Genomic DNA, 16,094 nt, shown 5'->3' on the forward strand with positions numbered 1-16,094 from the left:
GGTCGGCATACGCCCTTTCTCCCCTACCCACAGGTTTGGCTTTTATTCTACAGATTGCCCCAATCTGAAAACACCCGCATACCTAATGTTAGCCTCCTTGTTCTAAACTTATGAATGAAGAGGCTTTAAAAGTCCAAGCTATAACCTTCCAGCATGGCAGCCTCCCTGGGCTCATTCACCATCCTTCCTCCCAATCTGTTCTGGCAGAATCTGCACCAGCTCATGAAATTCCACGTGGGCAGTTTGCAATCTGGATCACGACTCCCCTATCCTGGGCTGTGTGTGCCAGGCAGAACGGAAGTGAAATATAAACCTGAGTTTCTCAGTCCCACCAGCTGTGTCTCAAGGGCTCCACAGCCACGTGACCAGTGGCGACTGTACTGGACCAGCACAGACCTGGGACATTCTTAAGCAGACAGTTCAAACACACAGGGCTAAGGACTTTATTATTTATGTAACAGCTAAACGCACTTTTGTTCTCTTCCCCAAGTTCCGCTGCTTCTGAGGTGTTATAATGCCTCCACGGGTGGGGAATGATGCTGTCTCCTTAGGAGCCTAAGGTTCTCGCCCAGCGCATGTGGATTTTGTTTCCTAGGAAGGTCTACATCTAAGGTCCCTATGTTGCTTTTACTGCTTCATTTCCAGGTCTCTTTTCTTCTGAGAATTGTAGTCTTTGTTCTAAGAACGTAAAGAGGAATCCAGAAGGAGTAAGAACTGTTTTTCCTGGCAGAAAAACTCCTCTGTGGTGTGCCAGGAACTGTCAATAAGCAGCCTTTTAGTTCAGAAAGGCCTCTGTATTTTTTTCCTCCACAACTATTTTAAACTTCACATTCCAATTCTTCTATTTCTTTGGGTAGCCTTATCCTTCGTTTAAAGGTTTTGCGCCTGCTGTCAGTTCTGTGGACGCAGGGGTTCTGACACTAACGGCTAGTTCAGTGCGCTCCACTTGTCCTCAGGTTGTGTCTTCCTGCTCTAGTGCCATGCTCCTCCTGGCCTGGTCCCCAGCACAGTCTCCACTGGGCCAGGGAGCCCACAGTGAGTGGTGGTGAATTTCGCAAAGCTTTCACTGGCTTCTGCTCTGAACCTGCTGTCCCCATGCTCTGTGACCCACTGGGAACGAGTGCCTCTCCTCAGCCTTCAGGTTACTGCTTACACCACACGACCTCTTTCCTGCCCTATCAGGCACTATCAATATAGTTAGGGATTTTTTTTTCTTCCTCTTCTTCTGTTCTTCTTCCTCCTCCTCCTCCTCTTCAATTTTAGCACACTCTGTTCTAAAGCCATTAGCTTTCTTGCCTCTTTGAGACCTGTATTATTTAACTTCTATTTGCTTGAGTTGTCAAGCAGTGACACCTGCGTGGGTGGGTTCCCATTTCCTACAGACTCCCTCTTCCTGTCAAATGTTGTGACACTTTCTACATCCAGGTTCGTTTTTCTCTCATTCAATTCTCACAGAGTTTCAGGAGCTGGTTTTTCTGGGTTCTGTTGTTTGACGAGTTTGTGTGCCGTGTCTCCACATGACTAGCTCTGCTAGCCTTTCCACACTCTTAGAGATCTGTTCTCTCAAAAGCAATCTTCAGAACTAAGGGAATCTAACCAGTGGATGTAGATTGCGTCAAATGTCCCTTAAGATACAAAACTGTCACTGAGAAATCAACAGGTTCCCACAAAGAGGGAAAGTAGCCTCTTGTGAACTACCCGCAGGCCAGGCCACTGCGGTGCCTGACTGGTAATGTACCTGAAGCATACACTCTACTAGCAACACCTTGGAAACTAGCATGGTTAAGTAGACAAGTTTGAGCCATAGGGCCAGAAACACTCAGGGGCATGAGCTGGGAGCCGCCTTCTTAAGGACACAAGTAGTTAAGACTGCCCCCTATTTACGCAGGCATTCAGAGCCATCTCTTATTTCCTTAGGGATCTGAAGGGGAGATGTAAGGCATGAAGACAGACTAGAACAAGAAGTAGGGCCCAGGATGTGCTAGTGAGGTTTCAAGATAGGGCAGAAGTTAGTTCTTTGTGGTCACAGCCCTCCAAAACTAATTCTGCTTTCGAACACAGCAACAGATCAGCTCTAGGAACAGGTAAGCAAAGAGCCTACATGTGTTCCCTTATTGCAGATAAGGGGACTCCACACAGCAGAAGGATCTGAAGGGCATGGGAGGTGAAAGAGCTGCTGTGGGCCACTAGGACCAGAAGGACAGAGACAGATAAATGAGGTAGGGAGCAGGCTACATGGCTTGTACCAGCCAGAAGGCCTGTGCAAAGCGACATCAGCCTGTTGGAACCTGCACTCTCAGTCCTGGGACACAGCCAACAAACACTCCTAGTTTAACCAAAAGCACTCAGAAATCCAAATGTACCTAGAAACTACTTTAAACGCCATTCTGGCCAGACCTACTGGTGCAGGTCTGCAGTCCTTGCTACTCATGAGGGTGAGACAGAAGAGCCTCAAGTACACAGTAGGGCTGCGCTACAAAGGGCCGCCTGGACAACGTAGTAAGACACTGCTCAAAAATAAGCATCTTCTGTTTTTTAAAAAAATATGTTGCATTAGTGTGTCAGGGGATGTGTGTAGAGGTCAGAGGACAACTTTGTGGAGTCAGTTCTCTCTGTCCCTAATGTGGGGATGAGCTCTGGTCACCAGGCTTGTGCAGCACATGCCTTTACCCACCCACTGAGCCATCTTGCCTGTCCAACAGAAGTTTTATTAAGAGAAGGCTAGGGATACAGTGCAGTAGTGCTTACCTAGCATGCATAAGACCCTAGGTTCAATCCCAGCCCAGAAAACAAAGCAACAAGAAGACTAAAACTACCACAGCTCTAACACCAGTTTACCTTTGTGTCTGTCCACTTTTGTCTAGTATTTGTCTGAGTGTGGTACCAGGAATTGAGCCAAGACTCTACCACAAACTCTGTATCCCCAGGCTAATATCCAATCTCTACTCAGACAAACTAGAAAAAGTCTGCCTGATCACCGACTACTGTGAATCCAAAGCCACAGCACATTTTCCACAAACAGCGTTTTAAAAGCAAGATATAATTTATAACACTCAGGAGTATACAATTCAGTAACTGTGTTCAGCGTAGTCACAAAGTTTTGCACTCACCATCACTAGTCACAAGAACATTTTCATCCCATTAAAAGGAAATCCTGTTCCACTTAACAGGCATGTCCACTAATCTATGGTCTCTAGAGACGTGTCCCGGGTATTTCAGGTCAAAGAAACCGCACTATCTGTTGACATTTCGTGTCTGCCTTCTTTTCACACGGCGTGTTTTCATGGTTCATCCATGTTGGACACATAGCATTTTGTTATCTACGAGTGGCATTTAATAAAATACATTTGTGCTGCTTACATTGACTAGCACAGAATGATTCAAAATTTGACCCGAGATACAATGTCCTGACTGTTTACACACTGATCTCTTGGCCTATAATACTGCTTATTAACATTTTACATAGATCAATTTATAAATCACATTATGGCCAGATATGGTGGTGTGTACTTGTAGACCCGGCACTGTGAAAGACTGAGGTAGAAGATTGCTTAAAGCCAGGACAGGACACCAGCATAGAAAATATGGGGAAACCCCTCCACACACACACACAAAAAAGCCACTTGCCAGGCATGATGGCGCACGCCTTTAATCCCAGCACTTGGGAGGCAGAGGCAGGTAGATTGCTATGAGTTCAAGGCCAGCCTGGTCTACAAAGTGAGTCCAGAACAGTCAAGGCTACACAGAGAAACCCTGTCTTGAAAAACCAAATTGAAAAAAAAAAAGCCACTCAAAACTCCATAGAGAAGTGAATTAAGTATTATATAATTATTAACAATGTTAACAGTATTAACCTGGTATGTGCAAGGCCCTGGGTTCAACCACAAGCACACCCTCCAGATTAAAAAAAAAAAAGATACAACACATACTCATTTTATCTTTCGTCTTGTGAAAACTTTAGTAAAGTGGCTTCTTGTCTTTGCCTAGTATCTTACTTTAAAAGCTGTCCCTCCCTCCTATCTTTCTGGATCATTTCTGTAGCCTTGGTTTCTGTACAGAGAGGACCACCCAGGACCACAACTGATCCAAGCTGGACCACCAGCTCCTCTCTAGGACACAGACTCTGCTCCCGCTAGCAGCTCTCTTCTTGACTGTTACTATCACCTGGCAACAGAAACAGAGAATTAGTCTGCAGGGAGAGAAAGGTTCAGACAGCACACGGAGAATGGCAGGTAAAGGTGATGGAGACCGAGCGTCTGGGTTCACTACGTTGTTTCAGGCCCTGACTGTGGGCCACACCTACGGCCCAGCTAGACGCTTGCCCTAGGACTTTACAGAATCTGCTACTTATAATAAGGTCCTCTTGATGGTTAAGCGAGGAAGTTTCCGGGATCTCCAGCCAACAGCTCTCATGCAATTACCTACTCAACAAGACTACAGGCTTTTGTTGTTGTTGTTGTTGTTGTAGAGTGAATCCAAGGCCTGTGCATGCTAGGTAAGTGCACTGCCACAGGGCCCTTCCCCAGGCCCCAAGTTAGTTCTGTGTTAGCAAGGGTTTAATTTTCACAGTTATCTATTGCCCAGTGTGGAGGAGGGGTGGGTGGGAGTGTGTCAGTCTTGCATCCTGACTGACTGGCAGTCAGAGTGCTCATTTATACAGAACTCAGTAGGTGAGGATAAATTCACGTTGTTCTGAAACATTTTTCTCCCTAGACATGTGCTTTAACTTCCTCTTGGTATTAACTTCAGTCATCACTGACAAACTGTGACAGGACAGAATTATCTTTTACAATCATTTTTTCTCATTGACCTCACAACCCAACTTTTAAGAATCTTGAGGCATATTTTGCCAAAGCATGACAGCTTGTTCCCAGGCTACTAGCTCTTGTGGTTTCAAGGGCACTAGACAGAAAGCCACTTTCCAAGACAGCCTGGGCAAACTGTCACATCCTGAGCAGTGTATTATCAACTTTTAATGGTCAGAGTGTTAACTGCCATTAGGAAAAAAAAAAAAAAACAACAACCCTCAGGCCAAAGTGGCTGCAGTTATTATTCAATTTCCACCACAATACGTTTATTTTATGTATATATATATGTATATGTAGAATTTATTTATATGTCTAATCTTGGTATTCTTTTATTCCTTAGTCAAACCACATCACAGTGGTCCTGCACAAGCTAACTTTTCAAAGCAAGGGGGTCTTAATACTTCACTGTTATCACTTATTCATACCATTCTTTATTCATCAGTATAAGCCCATGTGTTGTGGAGCGCAGAGATAACCCCAGCCAGTCTAACTCTGCTGTGGTGTCTTCTCCTGGAGGGGCACAGCATATGCAACCCCAGGCTGCCCCCAATCTGCCATGCAGTCAGCTGAGTATACAGTAGGAAGAGGCTTTTAATCTGATCTGCAGCCAACTCTAGCCTCACCAAATCTTGTTTACCTTTTTAAGTTTACTTTGTTCTGATTATCTTGTTCCTGAGTAAGTACAGGGGCAGATGTTTCAAGAGTATCTTGGCATCAGAGCCACATAAGGAAGTCTCTGGCGTTTTTTTGAGTCACAACCTCCAGGGCATAAGGAAGACCTTCAAGGTGGGCCAGATAAGAATATCTCCTTAAAAGTGGGAGGGGCAGTAGGCTCAGGGCTTTCCTGGGAAAGCTTAGAAGCAGTACTCCTGGGAGAGGAGGGTGTAAATGATTCCTAAGACATTTTCCACCAGCCAATAGCCCCAAGTTGTACAAATATCCAGTGCCCTCCAAGCTCGATCAAGACCCCAGAGTGAAGGACGGCACAACGGCCATTGCATCATACGACTCAGCTCTGCTGATCTTCGCCAAGCAGCTGTGCTAGCTTTACGACTTCCTCCATTCCCATTAGATATGGCTGTGCCAATCCTAACCAAACACTCATATTACTACCTGTAAAATAGTTTGGAAATTTATCTATTAAAAAATATTCAATATATTCTTAGGTAAGTATGTAGAATAAAGTTAAGGTTTCTGCCAGTTTTACTAAAATTCCTTACCACTAAGCTGGCCACATAGCTCGGTACTAATAGTATTAGCCTGGTATGTGCAAAAGCCACGCCCCCTGCCCCCCTAAAAAAAGATCATTATCACCAATATCTCCTATCACCAGCTGAATGTATCCATCCTACAAAAACAAAGTTCTTCAGAAAGTAAACAATTTTGAGTTTTGTTTCACTTTTGTATCAAATCACTACATAACCATTTGGCCTTGGGCTTGCTTACTGAATGTTTTAAGTTGTTTATGTATCCCTAAAAAGATTTGGAATCTCTTAGGAACAAATGACTTCTGTTTCCTCTTAAGCCAATTCCCAAAGGCCCTACTACAGAACATCAGTCAGCACACAGGTAAATGAGTAGCTAACTTACCTAGATTAATGTTCTTATCCTGTTAATGTGGTATAGTGTGATTAACCAACTAATGATCACAGCATCCTGGCTGGGTAGGTGATAAAACCCTTCTGAGCACTGCACAGGAAGAGCATCTCAACAGGCTCTCCCTACAGCCGGAGGGCTCCCACCACCATGGGCCTCTGCAAGCATGGAACTCTGCAACCACGGGCCTCTGCAACCATGTAACTCTGCAAGCATGTAACTCTGCAACCACGGCCTCTGCAACCACGGGCCTCTGCAACCACGGGCCTCTGCAACCACGGCCTCTGCAACCACGGGCCTCTGCAACCACGGGCCTCTGCAACCACGGGCCTCTGCAACCACGGGCCTCTGCAACCACGGCCTCTGCAACCACGGGCCTCTGCAACCACGGGCCTCTGCAACCACGGGCCTCTGCAACCACGGCCTCTGCAACCACGGCCTCTGCAACCACGGGCCTCTGCAACCACGGGCCTCTGCAACCACGGCCTCTGCAACCATGGCCTCTGCAACAGACATCTTCTGCCTGTTTCGGGGAATCATCATGTCATTGTGTACAGTCCCTTTTCATCATCTTTCCTCTTAGGAGGTAGGTGGGTTGAAAGACTTTTCTACTTTGGGGCATAGTCTCTTTCCTAAAACCAAACCAGGATTTGTCATGTAATGCATTTCTACTGGAGAGTGACAAAGAAAAAGTTAAAAAAATTTAATTTCTTAAATCCCTATTAAAAATTCAACAGAGATGAGCAGGCTAATGATCCTTCAAAGTCTAAGACTTGGCTTCCAAGGGAATTTTGTATTGTACTGTTTAATTTAGTTGCTTCCCCTAAGACGTACTTAAATTTTAAAAATTCTATTTCTATATTACAAAATCTTCAAGGAAATCCCCTTAGAGATCATTGAAGTGTTCTAACTGTGAGCCGCTCTCCTCCTTGTCAAGCACTGGGGCAGCTTCTGCTGGGCCTGATCTCAGGTGTGCTTCTCTGTAGCTGAGGGAACAGTGTGTGACGAGGTGACAAGGGACAAAGAGCTACTTATTTATTGTCTTCCCTTTTCACAAAACCCCAAGGCGTGAAGCTTAAAAATGATTCACACTAGAATCTGCTGGTTTTCTTGGACTCGAACTGTTTGAGCAGGAAAAAAACTAGAACTCGACTGCAGCCTGATACTTTTCCAAATCTGAAAGACGGACAAGGGATGAAAGCCTAGCCCCTAAGCTGGGAAGGTTAGGGTGTTCAGGGCTGCTACGCTGCTACGTCACCACAGCACCCACCCGGCACAAGAATACACTGCTTACTTTCTACAGGAAAAAAAACAGAAAACAAAAGCTACAATTTCCTGCTTTTAAAAGTGAGGGCAAGAGGCGGAGAATTACATCTTACTTCATAGAGGTAAATAATTTTTTTCTTAAACATTATTCCCTAGTCTGGGTTTTAAACTGCCACTGAAACACAAATGTCATGCTGAGTTTGCCCTGGAGAATGAGGGACATAAAAATGCGTCTTACGCCTTCTACCCAGAGGTTTTCCATGACAACAACTATGCAGCTTTTGATTTTTGCATGTTCCCTAAATGTCCCCAACCCCACTTCCCACTAAAAATCTATGGCCCACCGGCCAGGAGAACGAGCAGGTGCCCTATGCCTGCTGATCACGTGGGGAACACCACACGCCAGAGTCTAAGCTTGTATAAAAACCAGAATCCTTCCAAGAACCATGTCTGACACAGACACTCAGGAAAACAATCCTCTTCCCACCATTTAAAGTCTGTGTACACTAGTAGAGCCAAAGGCTATCACACAAAGAGAAACAGAGTCCCAATGCCAAACCGCTGCTTCTCAGTCCTGAGCTGGGTCTATTTATTTATTTATTTATTTATTTTCTGAGACAGGGTTTCTCTGTGTAGCTGTGGCTGTCCTAGACTCACCTTGTAGACCAGGCTGGCCTCAAACTCACAGTGATCCGCCTGCCTCTGTCTCCTGAGTGCTGGGATTATGGGTATGGACCACCACGCCCGGCAACCTTTTATCTTAATACGTTATTTTACTAACTTTATGAGTGTTTTTCCACACAGATGCATGGGGAAATGCACCCTTGGGGGTCAAAAGAGGGCATAGGAGCTCCTGGCACTGGAGTTACAGACAATTGTGATCCACCATGCGGGTGCTAGGGATCGAACCCAGGTCTTCTGGGAAGAGCAGCCAGGGCTCTTAACTATTGGGCTATCTCTCCAGCCCATAGTTTTTGTATCTTTATCAGCTTTAGACCAGAAGGTCCCTTTATTCCTAAAACTGTTTGAGTTGGCCTTCTGTCAGCTGTAACTCAAAAATCCAACTATACTTAGAACCCAAACTACACTTATTCAGGAAAGAGGACCAGGGCAAGCACACAACCAGCAACTTCACTGAGACTGACGCTGTCCTTCAAAGCCTTGGTGAGTCTGGATGCCTTTGGCAGCTTCTGCTGTGTCTCCTGTCCTAGCACCACCAAAGACACTCACTGCTCCTGCTCTACGGACCCTGAAAGTATCTGAGCGTGTCAACACTTCACCAGGGCATTCCTAGAAGCTCTCAAAAATCCTAAAGTAAGCTTGCATCATTTGATTTCCTAAAAAAGCTGGAGAGAAAAATATATTCCAAGCAATACATTAAGTAGAATTTTATTTTATTTTATTTTTTTTAGAATTTCATTGACAGTTGAGGCATCAATTTCATAAAACGAAATTTCCAAATTTAAAGCAAACCCAACAAGGATAAGGTCATTTCAATATATTTTATCATACTTAATATAACATTTGAAATTGGTGACAAAAATCTCAAACATACCTCCAGTAAGGCTCCCGTTTGGAAGAACTTCAAAGGCTTTTCTATTGAATAATAAAGACTATGGTAGCTCCCCTTAGCTAGGTATGCTCTCACCAGCCCAACTGCTATCACCAGCCACCTAGTGAAAAAGAAAGTACAATTAGGAGAGGAAAACAAGAGAGGAAGTTGGACTTAGGATAATAAAAAGTTACAGTAATAGTAGAGCTTGTGTTTTAAAAAGTAAGAAAGATCTTAGATTTGTCCTGTGCTAGGGTATGACTCCATTACCCCACCCCATGCCCAAACCAAAGGAGTGGTCCCCAGGGTGATACTATTGGGAGGTGAGACCCAGTGAGAAGTCTTTAAGTCACTGAGGACATGCCCTGAGGAGGCTGTGGGTCCTCACCACTCTTTCTCTCTCTTGTGGCATGGCCATAAGGTAAACACCTGCTTTGTCACTGACAAGGAAGTCCTTCAACTGTGGGACGGAGTCTCCAAAACTGGGTGTCAGAACAAATCATCCTTCTTTGCAGGTGGATTATGGCAAGTGTAGCATAAAAGTGACAGACATATCAACTGTAGCTCACAGAGCCTAAGGTGTAGCACAGATAAGTGTTACACAACCTACAGCACCCTGTAAAAATAAAATTACATGGTGGCACCTCACTTATCTAGAACTTAGCTCTTTGATAAACTTGTCAGGTGGGAACAAGACCAATATAAATACAAAGGAAATAAGCTCATAAGGTCTCTGTGCAGTTAAATCAGGTCCCAGAAAGTCTAGGGGGAACAAAGGGCTCCATTTTAACTGGTTTGTGCTTTTAAAGGGTCCTTAATAATAATATAAAGACTGGAAAAATATTTTTCACAAGTGTCTCAGTGGCACAGGTCCCTACATCATAATCTTTCTTATCTAGATTACATATGAAATACAACTAAAATTTGCCTTTGAAAAAGAATAGTTTTAAATTTCCCAAAACCAAAGAGGAGAAGAGATTAGTAGGCACATTGATTAGAAAAACACAAAACAAGAAAGCATCGGGACATACAGTTGTGAACATTACCTTTCTGCTCTACTTTCCTCCTCAAAAATAAATATTAGGCCTGTGGTTTATGTTAAATTCCATGATGAAGCAAATGGGACTTGGTCATTAAGACACACCTCAGAGAAAACAGTCAGATTTAAGCAAATGTCCATGCACACTCGCCTAGGCAATGGGCTCTCTAGGTCTACAAACTGTCATAAAGAGACATTAACTAACGGCTTGTAATAGAAGAAATGAATTCCTTGCTGGTATAACCAGCCAGTGTAGGAAGTCATGAATTAATGCCCGAGTTTATTAATCAATTAACATTTGACATAATGTTATTATCAAGGTTACAATAAATTAATGCTTAAGTTGATTTGAGCTGAACTTCCCTCTCAAAAACTCCAACTTCTCATCCTGGGTAAAGACATGGCTCCTCATCCTTGTCTCTCTGTTTATCGCCCAGAAAAGGATGTTGCTCCCTTCTTCCTCAGAGAACTCTGAAGTCCCAATGCTTCTACCAATGCCTTCGCTAGAACGGGAACATCACATACAAGTGTGTGTACAGTGAATCCTAAATGTTCTCCTGAAAAAATCCCTCTGGGGGCATTTTTGGGAAAGACAACTTGTAACTGCAATAGTTCTTCAGTGGCCTGAGTTTAGCTCTAGGGATTCTGGGAACTTGTCTGATCTTATGCAAGTCACACCTTCTTGATCCTCTGTTTCTTTCCTGAGATAGGGTCTCTCTGTGTAGCACTGCTGTCCTGAAACCCACTCTGTATAGACCTTTAATGCAGAGATCCACCATGCCCGGCCTGAGCCTATGCTTCAACCTCCCATTTCTTTTCTTTTCTTCTCAAGATTTATTTACCTATTATTTATACAGTATTCTGATTACATTGCCTACACACCAGAGGAGGGCACAAGATCTCATTATAGGTGGTTGTAAGCCACCACATGGTTGCTGGGAATTGAACTCGGGTTCTTTGGAAGAACAGTCAGTCAGTGCTCTTAACCTCTGAGCCATCTCTCCAGCCGCTTAATCTCCCATTTCTAATATTAGCAATAAGCCTCCCAGCCTCCCAGCTTATTTCTTCATTAAAAAGCAACATATTAGCTGAGTGTGGTAGCACTCGCCTTTAATCCCAGCATCCCTGAGGCAGAGGCAGGAGGATCGTTGTGAGTTCAAGGCCAGCCTGGTCTACAAAGTGATTCCAGGACACCCAAGGCTACACAGAGAAACCCTGTCTCGAAAAACCAAAAGCCAAAAATAAAAATAAAAAATTAACATACAACTTATGTATATGCATATTAGCACGAACTAATATATCAGCATCTGAAGAATAGACAAAGTTAGCTGATCCAAGTGAGGTGAGCAGGTGGAACAGATTTTCACTGTACGTATACACCTTTATGTATATTTTAAGTTTTGACCCCTGCCAATGTATTTCCTACTGTATAAAACAGTTAAAATTTCAAAATACAGTTCTTTTTTTTTTCTGTATACTTGAAAGCTTTACCTAAAAAAATAGCTGGGGTAAATGTCTACAGTGCTAAGAATATAAGTCAGCAGCAGTAGAGTGCATGCAAGTGTGAGGCTCTAGGTTCAATTCCCCAGGGCCAGTAAACAAATGAATAAATGACACGGAGTCAAGAGTGGTGGCCCAGGCCCCTAATTCCAGAAGACTGAAGCAGGAGCATCACAAGTTCCGGGCCGCTCTACATAATGAGTTCTGGTCTTTAAAAATCGGGGAGGAAAAAAAAAAAAGAAAAAAAGAAAGAAAGAAAAAGAAAGAAGAAAGGGTTAAGGGAAAGTAAGAAAGTGTGTTTTACAACTCAGAGATGTCCTAAATAATTATAGTATGATCCACCTCACCACAACCACCGGATTGCGAAACTGGATTCACCTAGCCCAACCGAAACAACTAGAGGCCCAGGGAAAGCAAGATTTCTTCAAAGCCACACGGAGAACTACAGACCGACACCGGGTAAAGACCGTTCTGAGGGTCGAGTCTCTCCCCCACCTTAACTTGCCCCAAGCCTCCCCTAGAAAGTCTAAACCGGCGGGCGCATCGGGACAGCTCCGACTCGGCTGGCCGGCCAGAAACTTCGAACGCGTCCCCACCTCCCTCCCGGGGATTTTGAAAACGACCGCCGAAACCAACGATGTCGGCACCGGGGCTGGAGCGGCCGGCGGTTCGGGACCGGCCTCGCAGGCTGGCCTCCACCTCCGCCTCCGCCCCGTCCCGCACCTGTGGCCAGCCCACGCGCCCCGCCGGAGGCCCCCGGCCAGGCGGCCCCCGTGGCCAGCCTTCCCCGCGCCCCGCGGCGGCCCCCGGGCTGCGGGTCCTTGCACGGCAGCACCAGCCGCACCGGCCGCAGAGCTCGCTCCCCGCCTCCCCGCGCTCCAGCCTCACCCCGCCGTCATCACCACATTGTAGATGACCAGGTACGCCGTGGCCACAGGTCCGGGGCCCTTCTTCTTCCGCGTGCCGCTGCCTTCGCCCGCAGCTCCGGCTCGGCCGCTGCCGCCCCCATTCCCTTTGGTCGCTGCAGTCGCCGCCACTGCCGCCATTTGTCAAGCGCCGGCCGACCGCTCTCCTCGCGCTCGCACCTCACACCCGACTGGGTACCGCGATGGGGCGGGAGGGAGGGACGAAGGAGAGGCGGGGCCGCGGCACGGGGCGGAGCCGGGACAGCGCCCACGGGGCCGCCATCTTGGATGAGGGCAAAGATGCTTCTAGGCGCTCCCGCCTGCGGGCTCCTTTCGGTAGTCGCCGCCATCTTGGATAGGAGTAATTCCCTCCCCCACTTCCGGCGCGCTGCCCGTATAGGCGTCCAGCGCTCTGTTTGTTTAGGTTAATGTAAACCTCACGCATGGTGGATAATTTGTCTTGACCACTTCGTATTTTGTAACAGTCTCTTCCTGCTGGATCCAAATGATATGTCCCAGTCCTTGTGTCTCTCAGCTACTCCCAGGTGCTTTAGTTTCATCCCCTCCCCTCCCCGGTCAGGATCGCCCAAGTAGCTTGTCGGTTTTTTAAATTAGGGCAATTGACATCGTTAAGGTTCCTGACCTGTCGAGAGAAGGAGGAACCAGCTCTTTTGCAACACGCATCTTTTTCTTCAAACTGTGGCCAACTTGGGGAAGCGGCCTTCAAAACTCTCTTCCCTGTCTTTTGATTTTTAATTAACCCGCACTGTACAGTGGAGACTTCCAACTGATACTTAGGCAGTTCAACTCCAATCGTAGGTCTGGTTTTTGTGAAGGAGGATTAAGGTGATTCAGTTGTTAGTTGAGGACCTTCTCAGAAGTAGAGTTGTTTAAACCCACAGGGTATGGGCTAGGTGGGAAACCTACTGAGAGAACAACTTCAGGAAGCTGTTTTAATCGGCTGACCCCACTCATTTCTTTTTTTAGGAGTTTCTTCATAAAAGTGCCTTGCTATCAGTGTTCATCAATATATTACTATTTACGTAATGTAATAAAATATGTATTGATTCTGAGAGGTATTTATGGAGCATCTACAAGGTTGTATTGGAATTTATCACACTAAATGAAAGAGACAAAAAGTCTTCTATCTCCCAGAGATTGCACAGGAGAAGCCAGGCATGAATAAATATGCATTAGGTGGTGAAAAGTGGTATCAGTTAAAAAGTTATTACAATGACCCAGGTCATGATAATTGCGATAATAACTGAAGTGATGAATGCTGAATTCCTTTTTTTTTTTTTTTTTTTGCATTGAGATACTTTGGAAGAACAAGTGATTTTGAGAGCAGCAGTCAGGACTTTTATGCTCAGTTTGAAATCCTTTTTAGAAATCCAAGAGGAGATGTTGACAAGACAATTAGATTTAGACTCTGAGGTTCTGAGGTTCAGGAAGACCTACAGGAGAGAGAGAGAGAGAGAGAGAGAGAGAGAGAGAGAGAGAGAGAGAGAGAGAGAGAAGAGAAGAGAAGAGAAGAGAAGAGAAGAGGGGAGGAGAGGAGAGGAGGGAAGGGGGAGGGGGGCAGGCACAGACACAGAGACACTCAGACAGACAGACAGAGACAGACAGAGAGAGAGAGAGAGGCAGAGAGACAGAGACAGAGACAAAGTCAGAGTCAGGGACAGACAAACACAGACACAGACAGACAGAGAGACAGAGAGAGGGGAAAGGGGGAAGAGGGAGAGGGAGAGAGAGAGACAGACAGACAGACAGACAGACACAGAGAGAGGAGTGGGAGAAGGAAAAGGGAGAAGAGGGAGAGAGCGAGAAAAAGCAAGCATCAGGATGATAGGATTTAAAGTCATGGTGCTCCTCGGAAACTAAGAGGTAGAACCAATGTAATTGTTGAATTCCCATCCTTTACTGCTTGCAAAGGTCATAAAGACATCCTGCTACCTTGTTTCCTGACTTTTTAAATAACAAGTTGGGGGAGGAAGAAACAGGTTTGGTTGTCAACATACACATGGTAGTCCATAACCATCCCTAACTCCTGTTTCAGGGGATCTGTTGCCATCATCTGACCTCTGAAAGCACTAGGCACACACATGGTACATAAACATACATGCAGGCTAAACACTCCTACAAGAAATAAATCTTAAAAATACATTTTAAAAAGTAGGCAGAACAAAAGCACAACGAAACCTTTCCCTCCCTTCATAAATAAGTGAACTATTTTGCAAAACTAATCGTTCACTTAAAACATTTCTTATTCGTTTAACTGATTCTCTTTCCAATATAATATATTTAATAGGAAAGTATGAGGCACATATGCATAAAGTTGAAAATCAACCTAAAACTCACTCTATATTCTTGTAGGCATTTATATCCAAACCCATCCATTCTGCAATGAACAGGTGATCCTTTCTAAGTACAAATCTGTTCACATCTACTGCTTTTCTCATTATATACCTATGACATTTACATGGTTTCTAGTGACAGTTAAAATACAGTGTAACAAGCTGGGTGTGGTGGCTCACGCCTTTACTCCCAGCACTTGGGAGGCAGAGGCAGGCAGATCTCTGTGAATTCAAGGCCAGCCTGGTCTACAAAGTGAATGTAGGACAGCCAAGGCTACACAGAGAAACCCTGTTTCAAAACAACCAACTAAACAAACACACAAAAAAAAAAACAGTATAAAAATTCTTTACGGACCCTGAAAGAGCAATATTCAACTTCATATGGAAAAGCAGAAAACTCAGGATAGATAAAACAATCCTGTACAATAAAAGAACTTCCAGAGGTATAGCCATCCCTGACTTCAAGCTGTACTACAGAGATACAGAAATATAGAAACTACATGATATTGGCACAAAAGCAGGCAGGTTGATCAGTGGAGTCTAATTGAAGACTTGGGTATAAATCCACACACCTATGGACACCTGATTTTTTTTTTTTATAAAGAAGCCAAAAATATACAATTGAAAAAGAAAGCATCTTTGACAAGTGGTGCTGGTCTAACTGGATGTCTACATGTATAAGAATGCAAAGAAATACATGTCTATTGCACAAACTCAAGTCCAAGTGGTTCAAAGACCTCAACGTAAAACCAGATATACCGAACCTGGTAAAAAGAAAAAAAAATAATAAAGAAAGAAAAGTAGCATCAGCTGTGCACTTACTAGCACAGGAAACAACTTTCTGACCAGAACAACAACAGCGCAGGTACTAAGATAGAGAATTAATAAATGGGACACCATGAGACTGAAAGGCTTCTGTGAGGCAAAGGGCACCATCAACAGGACAGAACAACAGCCTATATCTGACAGAGAGCTAATATTAAATATATACAAAGAACTCAAGAAACTAGACATCAACAAACCACATAATCCAATTGGAAAACATGGTACAGATCTGAAGAGAGAATTATCAAC

At 44.7% G+C, this 16,094-nt stretch overlaps 1 protein-coding gene across 2 annotated transcripts in view; it reads right to left on the reverse strand.

Moving 5' to 3' along the window:
* The window catches only part of HACD2 (3-hydroxyacyl-CoA dehydratase 2), an 84,348-nt gene extending 71,472 nt beyond the window's left edge, over positions 1 to 12,876 (reverse strand). The window contains exons 1-2 of one of the 2 annotated variants that reach the window (XM_084802395.1): positions 12,650 to 12,876; positions 9,226 to 9,343 (exon numbers count right to left, since the gene is read on the reverse strand). In XM_084802395.1, coding sequence (XP_084658521.1) covers positions 9,226 to 9,343; positions 12,650 to 12,807 — 276 coding nt within the window. In that variant the 5' untranslated portion in view covers positions 12,808 to 12,876. Of the gene's footprint in view, positions 1 to 9,225; positions 9,344 to 12,357; positions 12,471 to 12,649 lie in introns of those variants that run through there. The other variant, XM_084802396.1, reaches the window with a different exon arrangement.
* Positions 12,877 to 16,094: the final 3,218 nt, after the last annotated feature.

Source organism: Acomys minous, assembly GCF_964271855.1.
Source record: "Acomys minous genome assembly, chromosome: 11".
Classification (NCBI taxonomy): Eukaryota; Metazoa; Chordata; class Mammalia; order Rodentia; family Muridae; genus Acomys; species Acomys minous.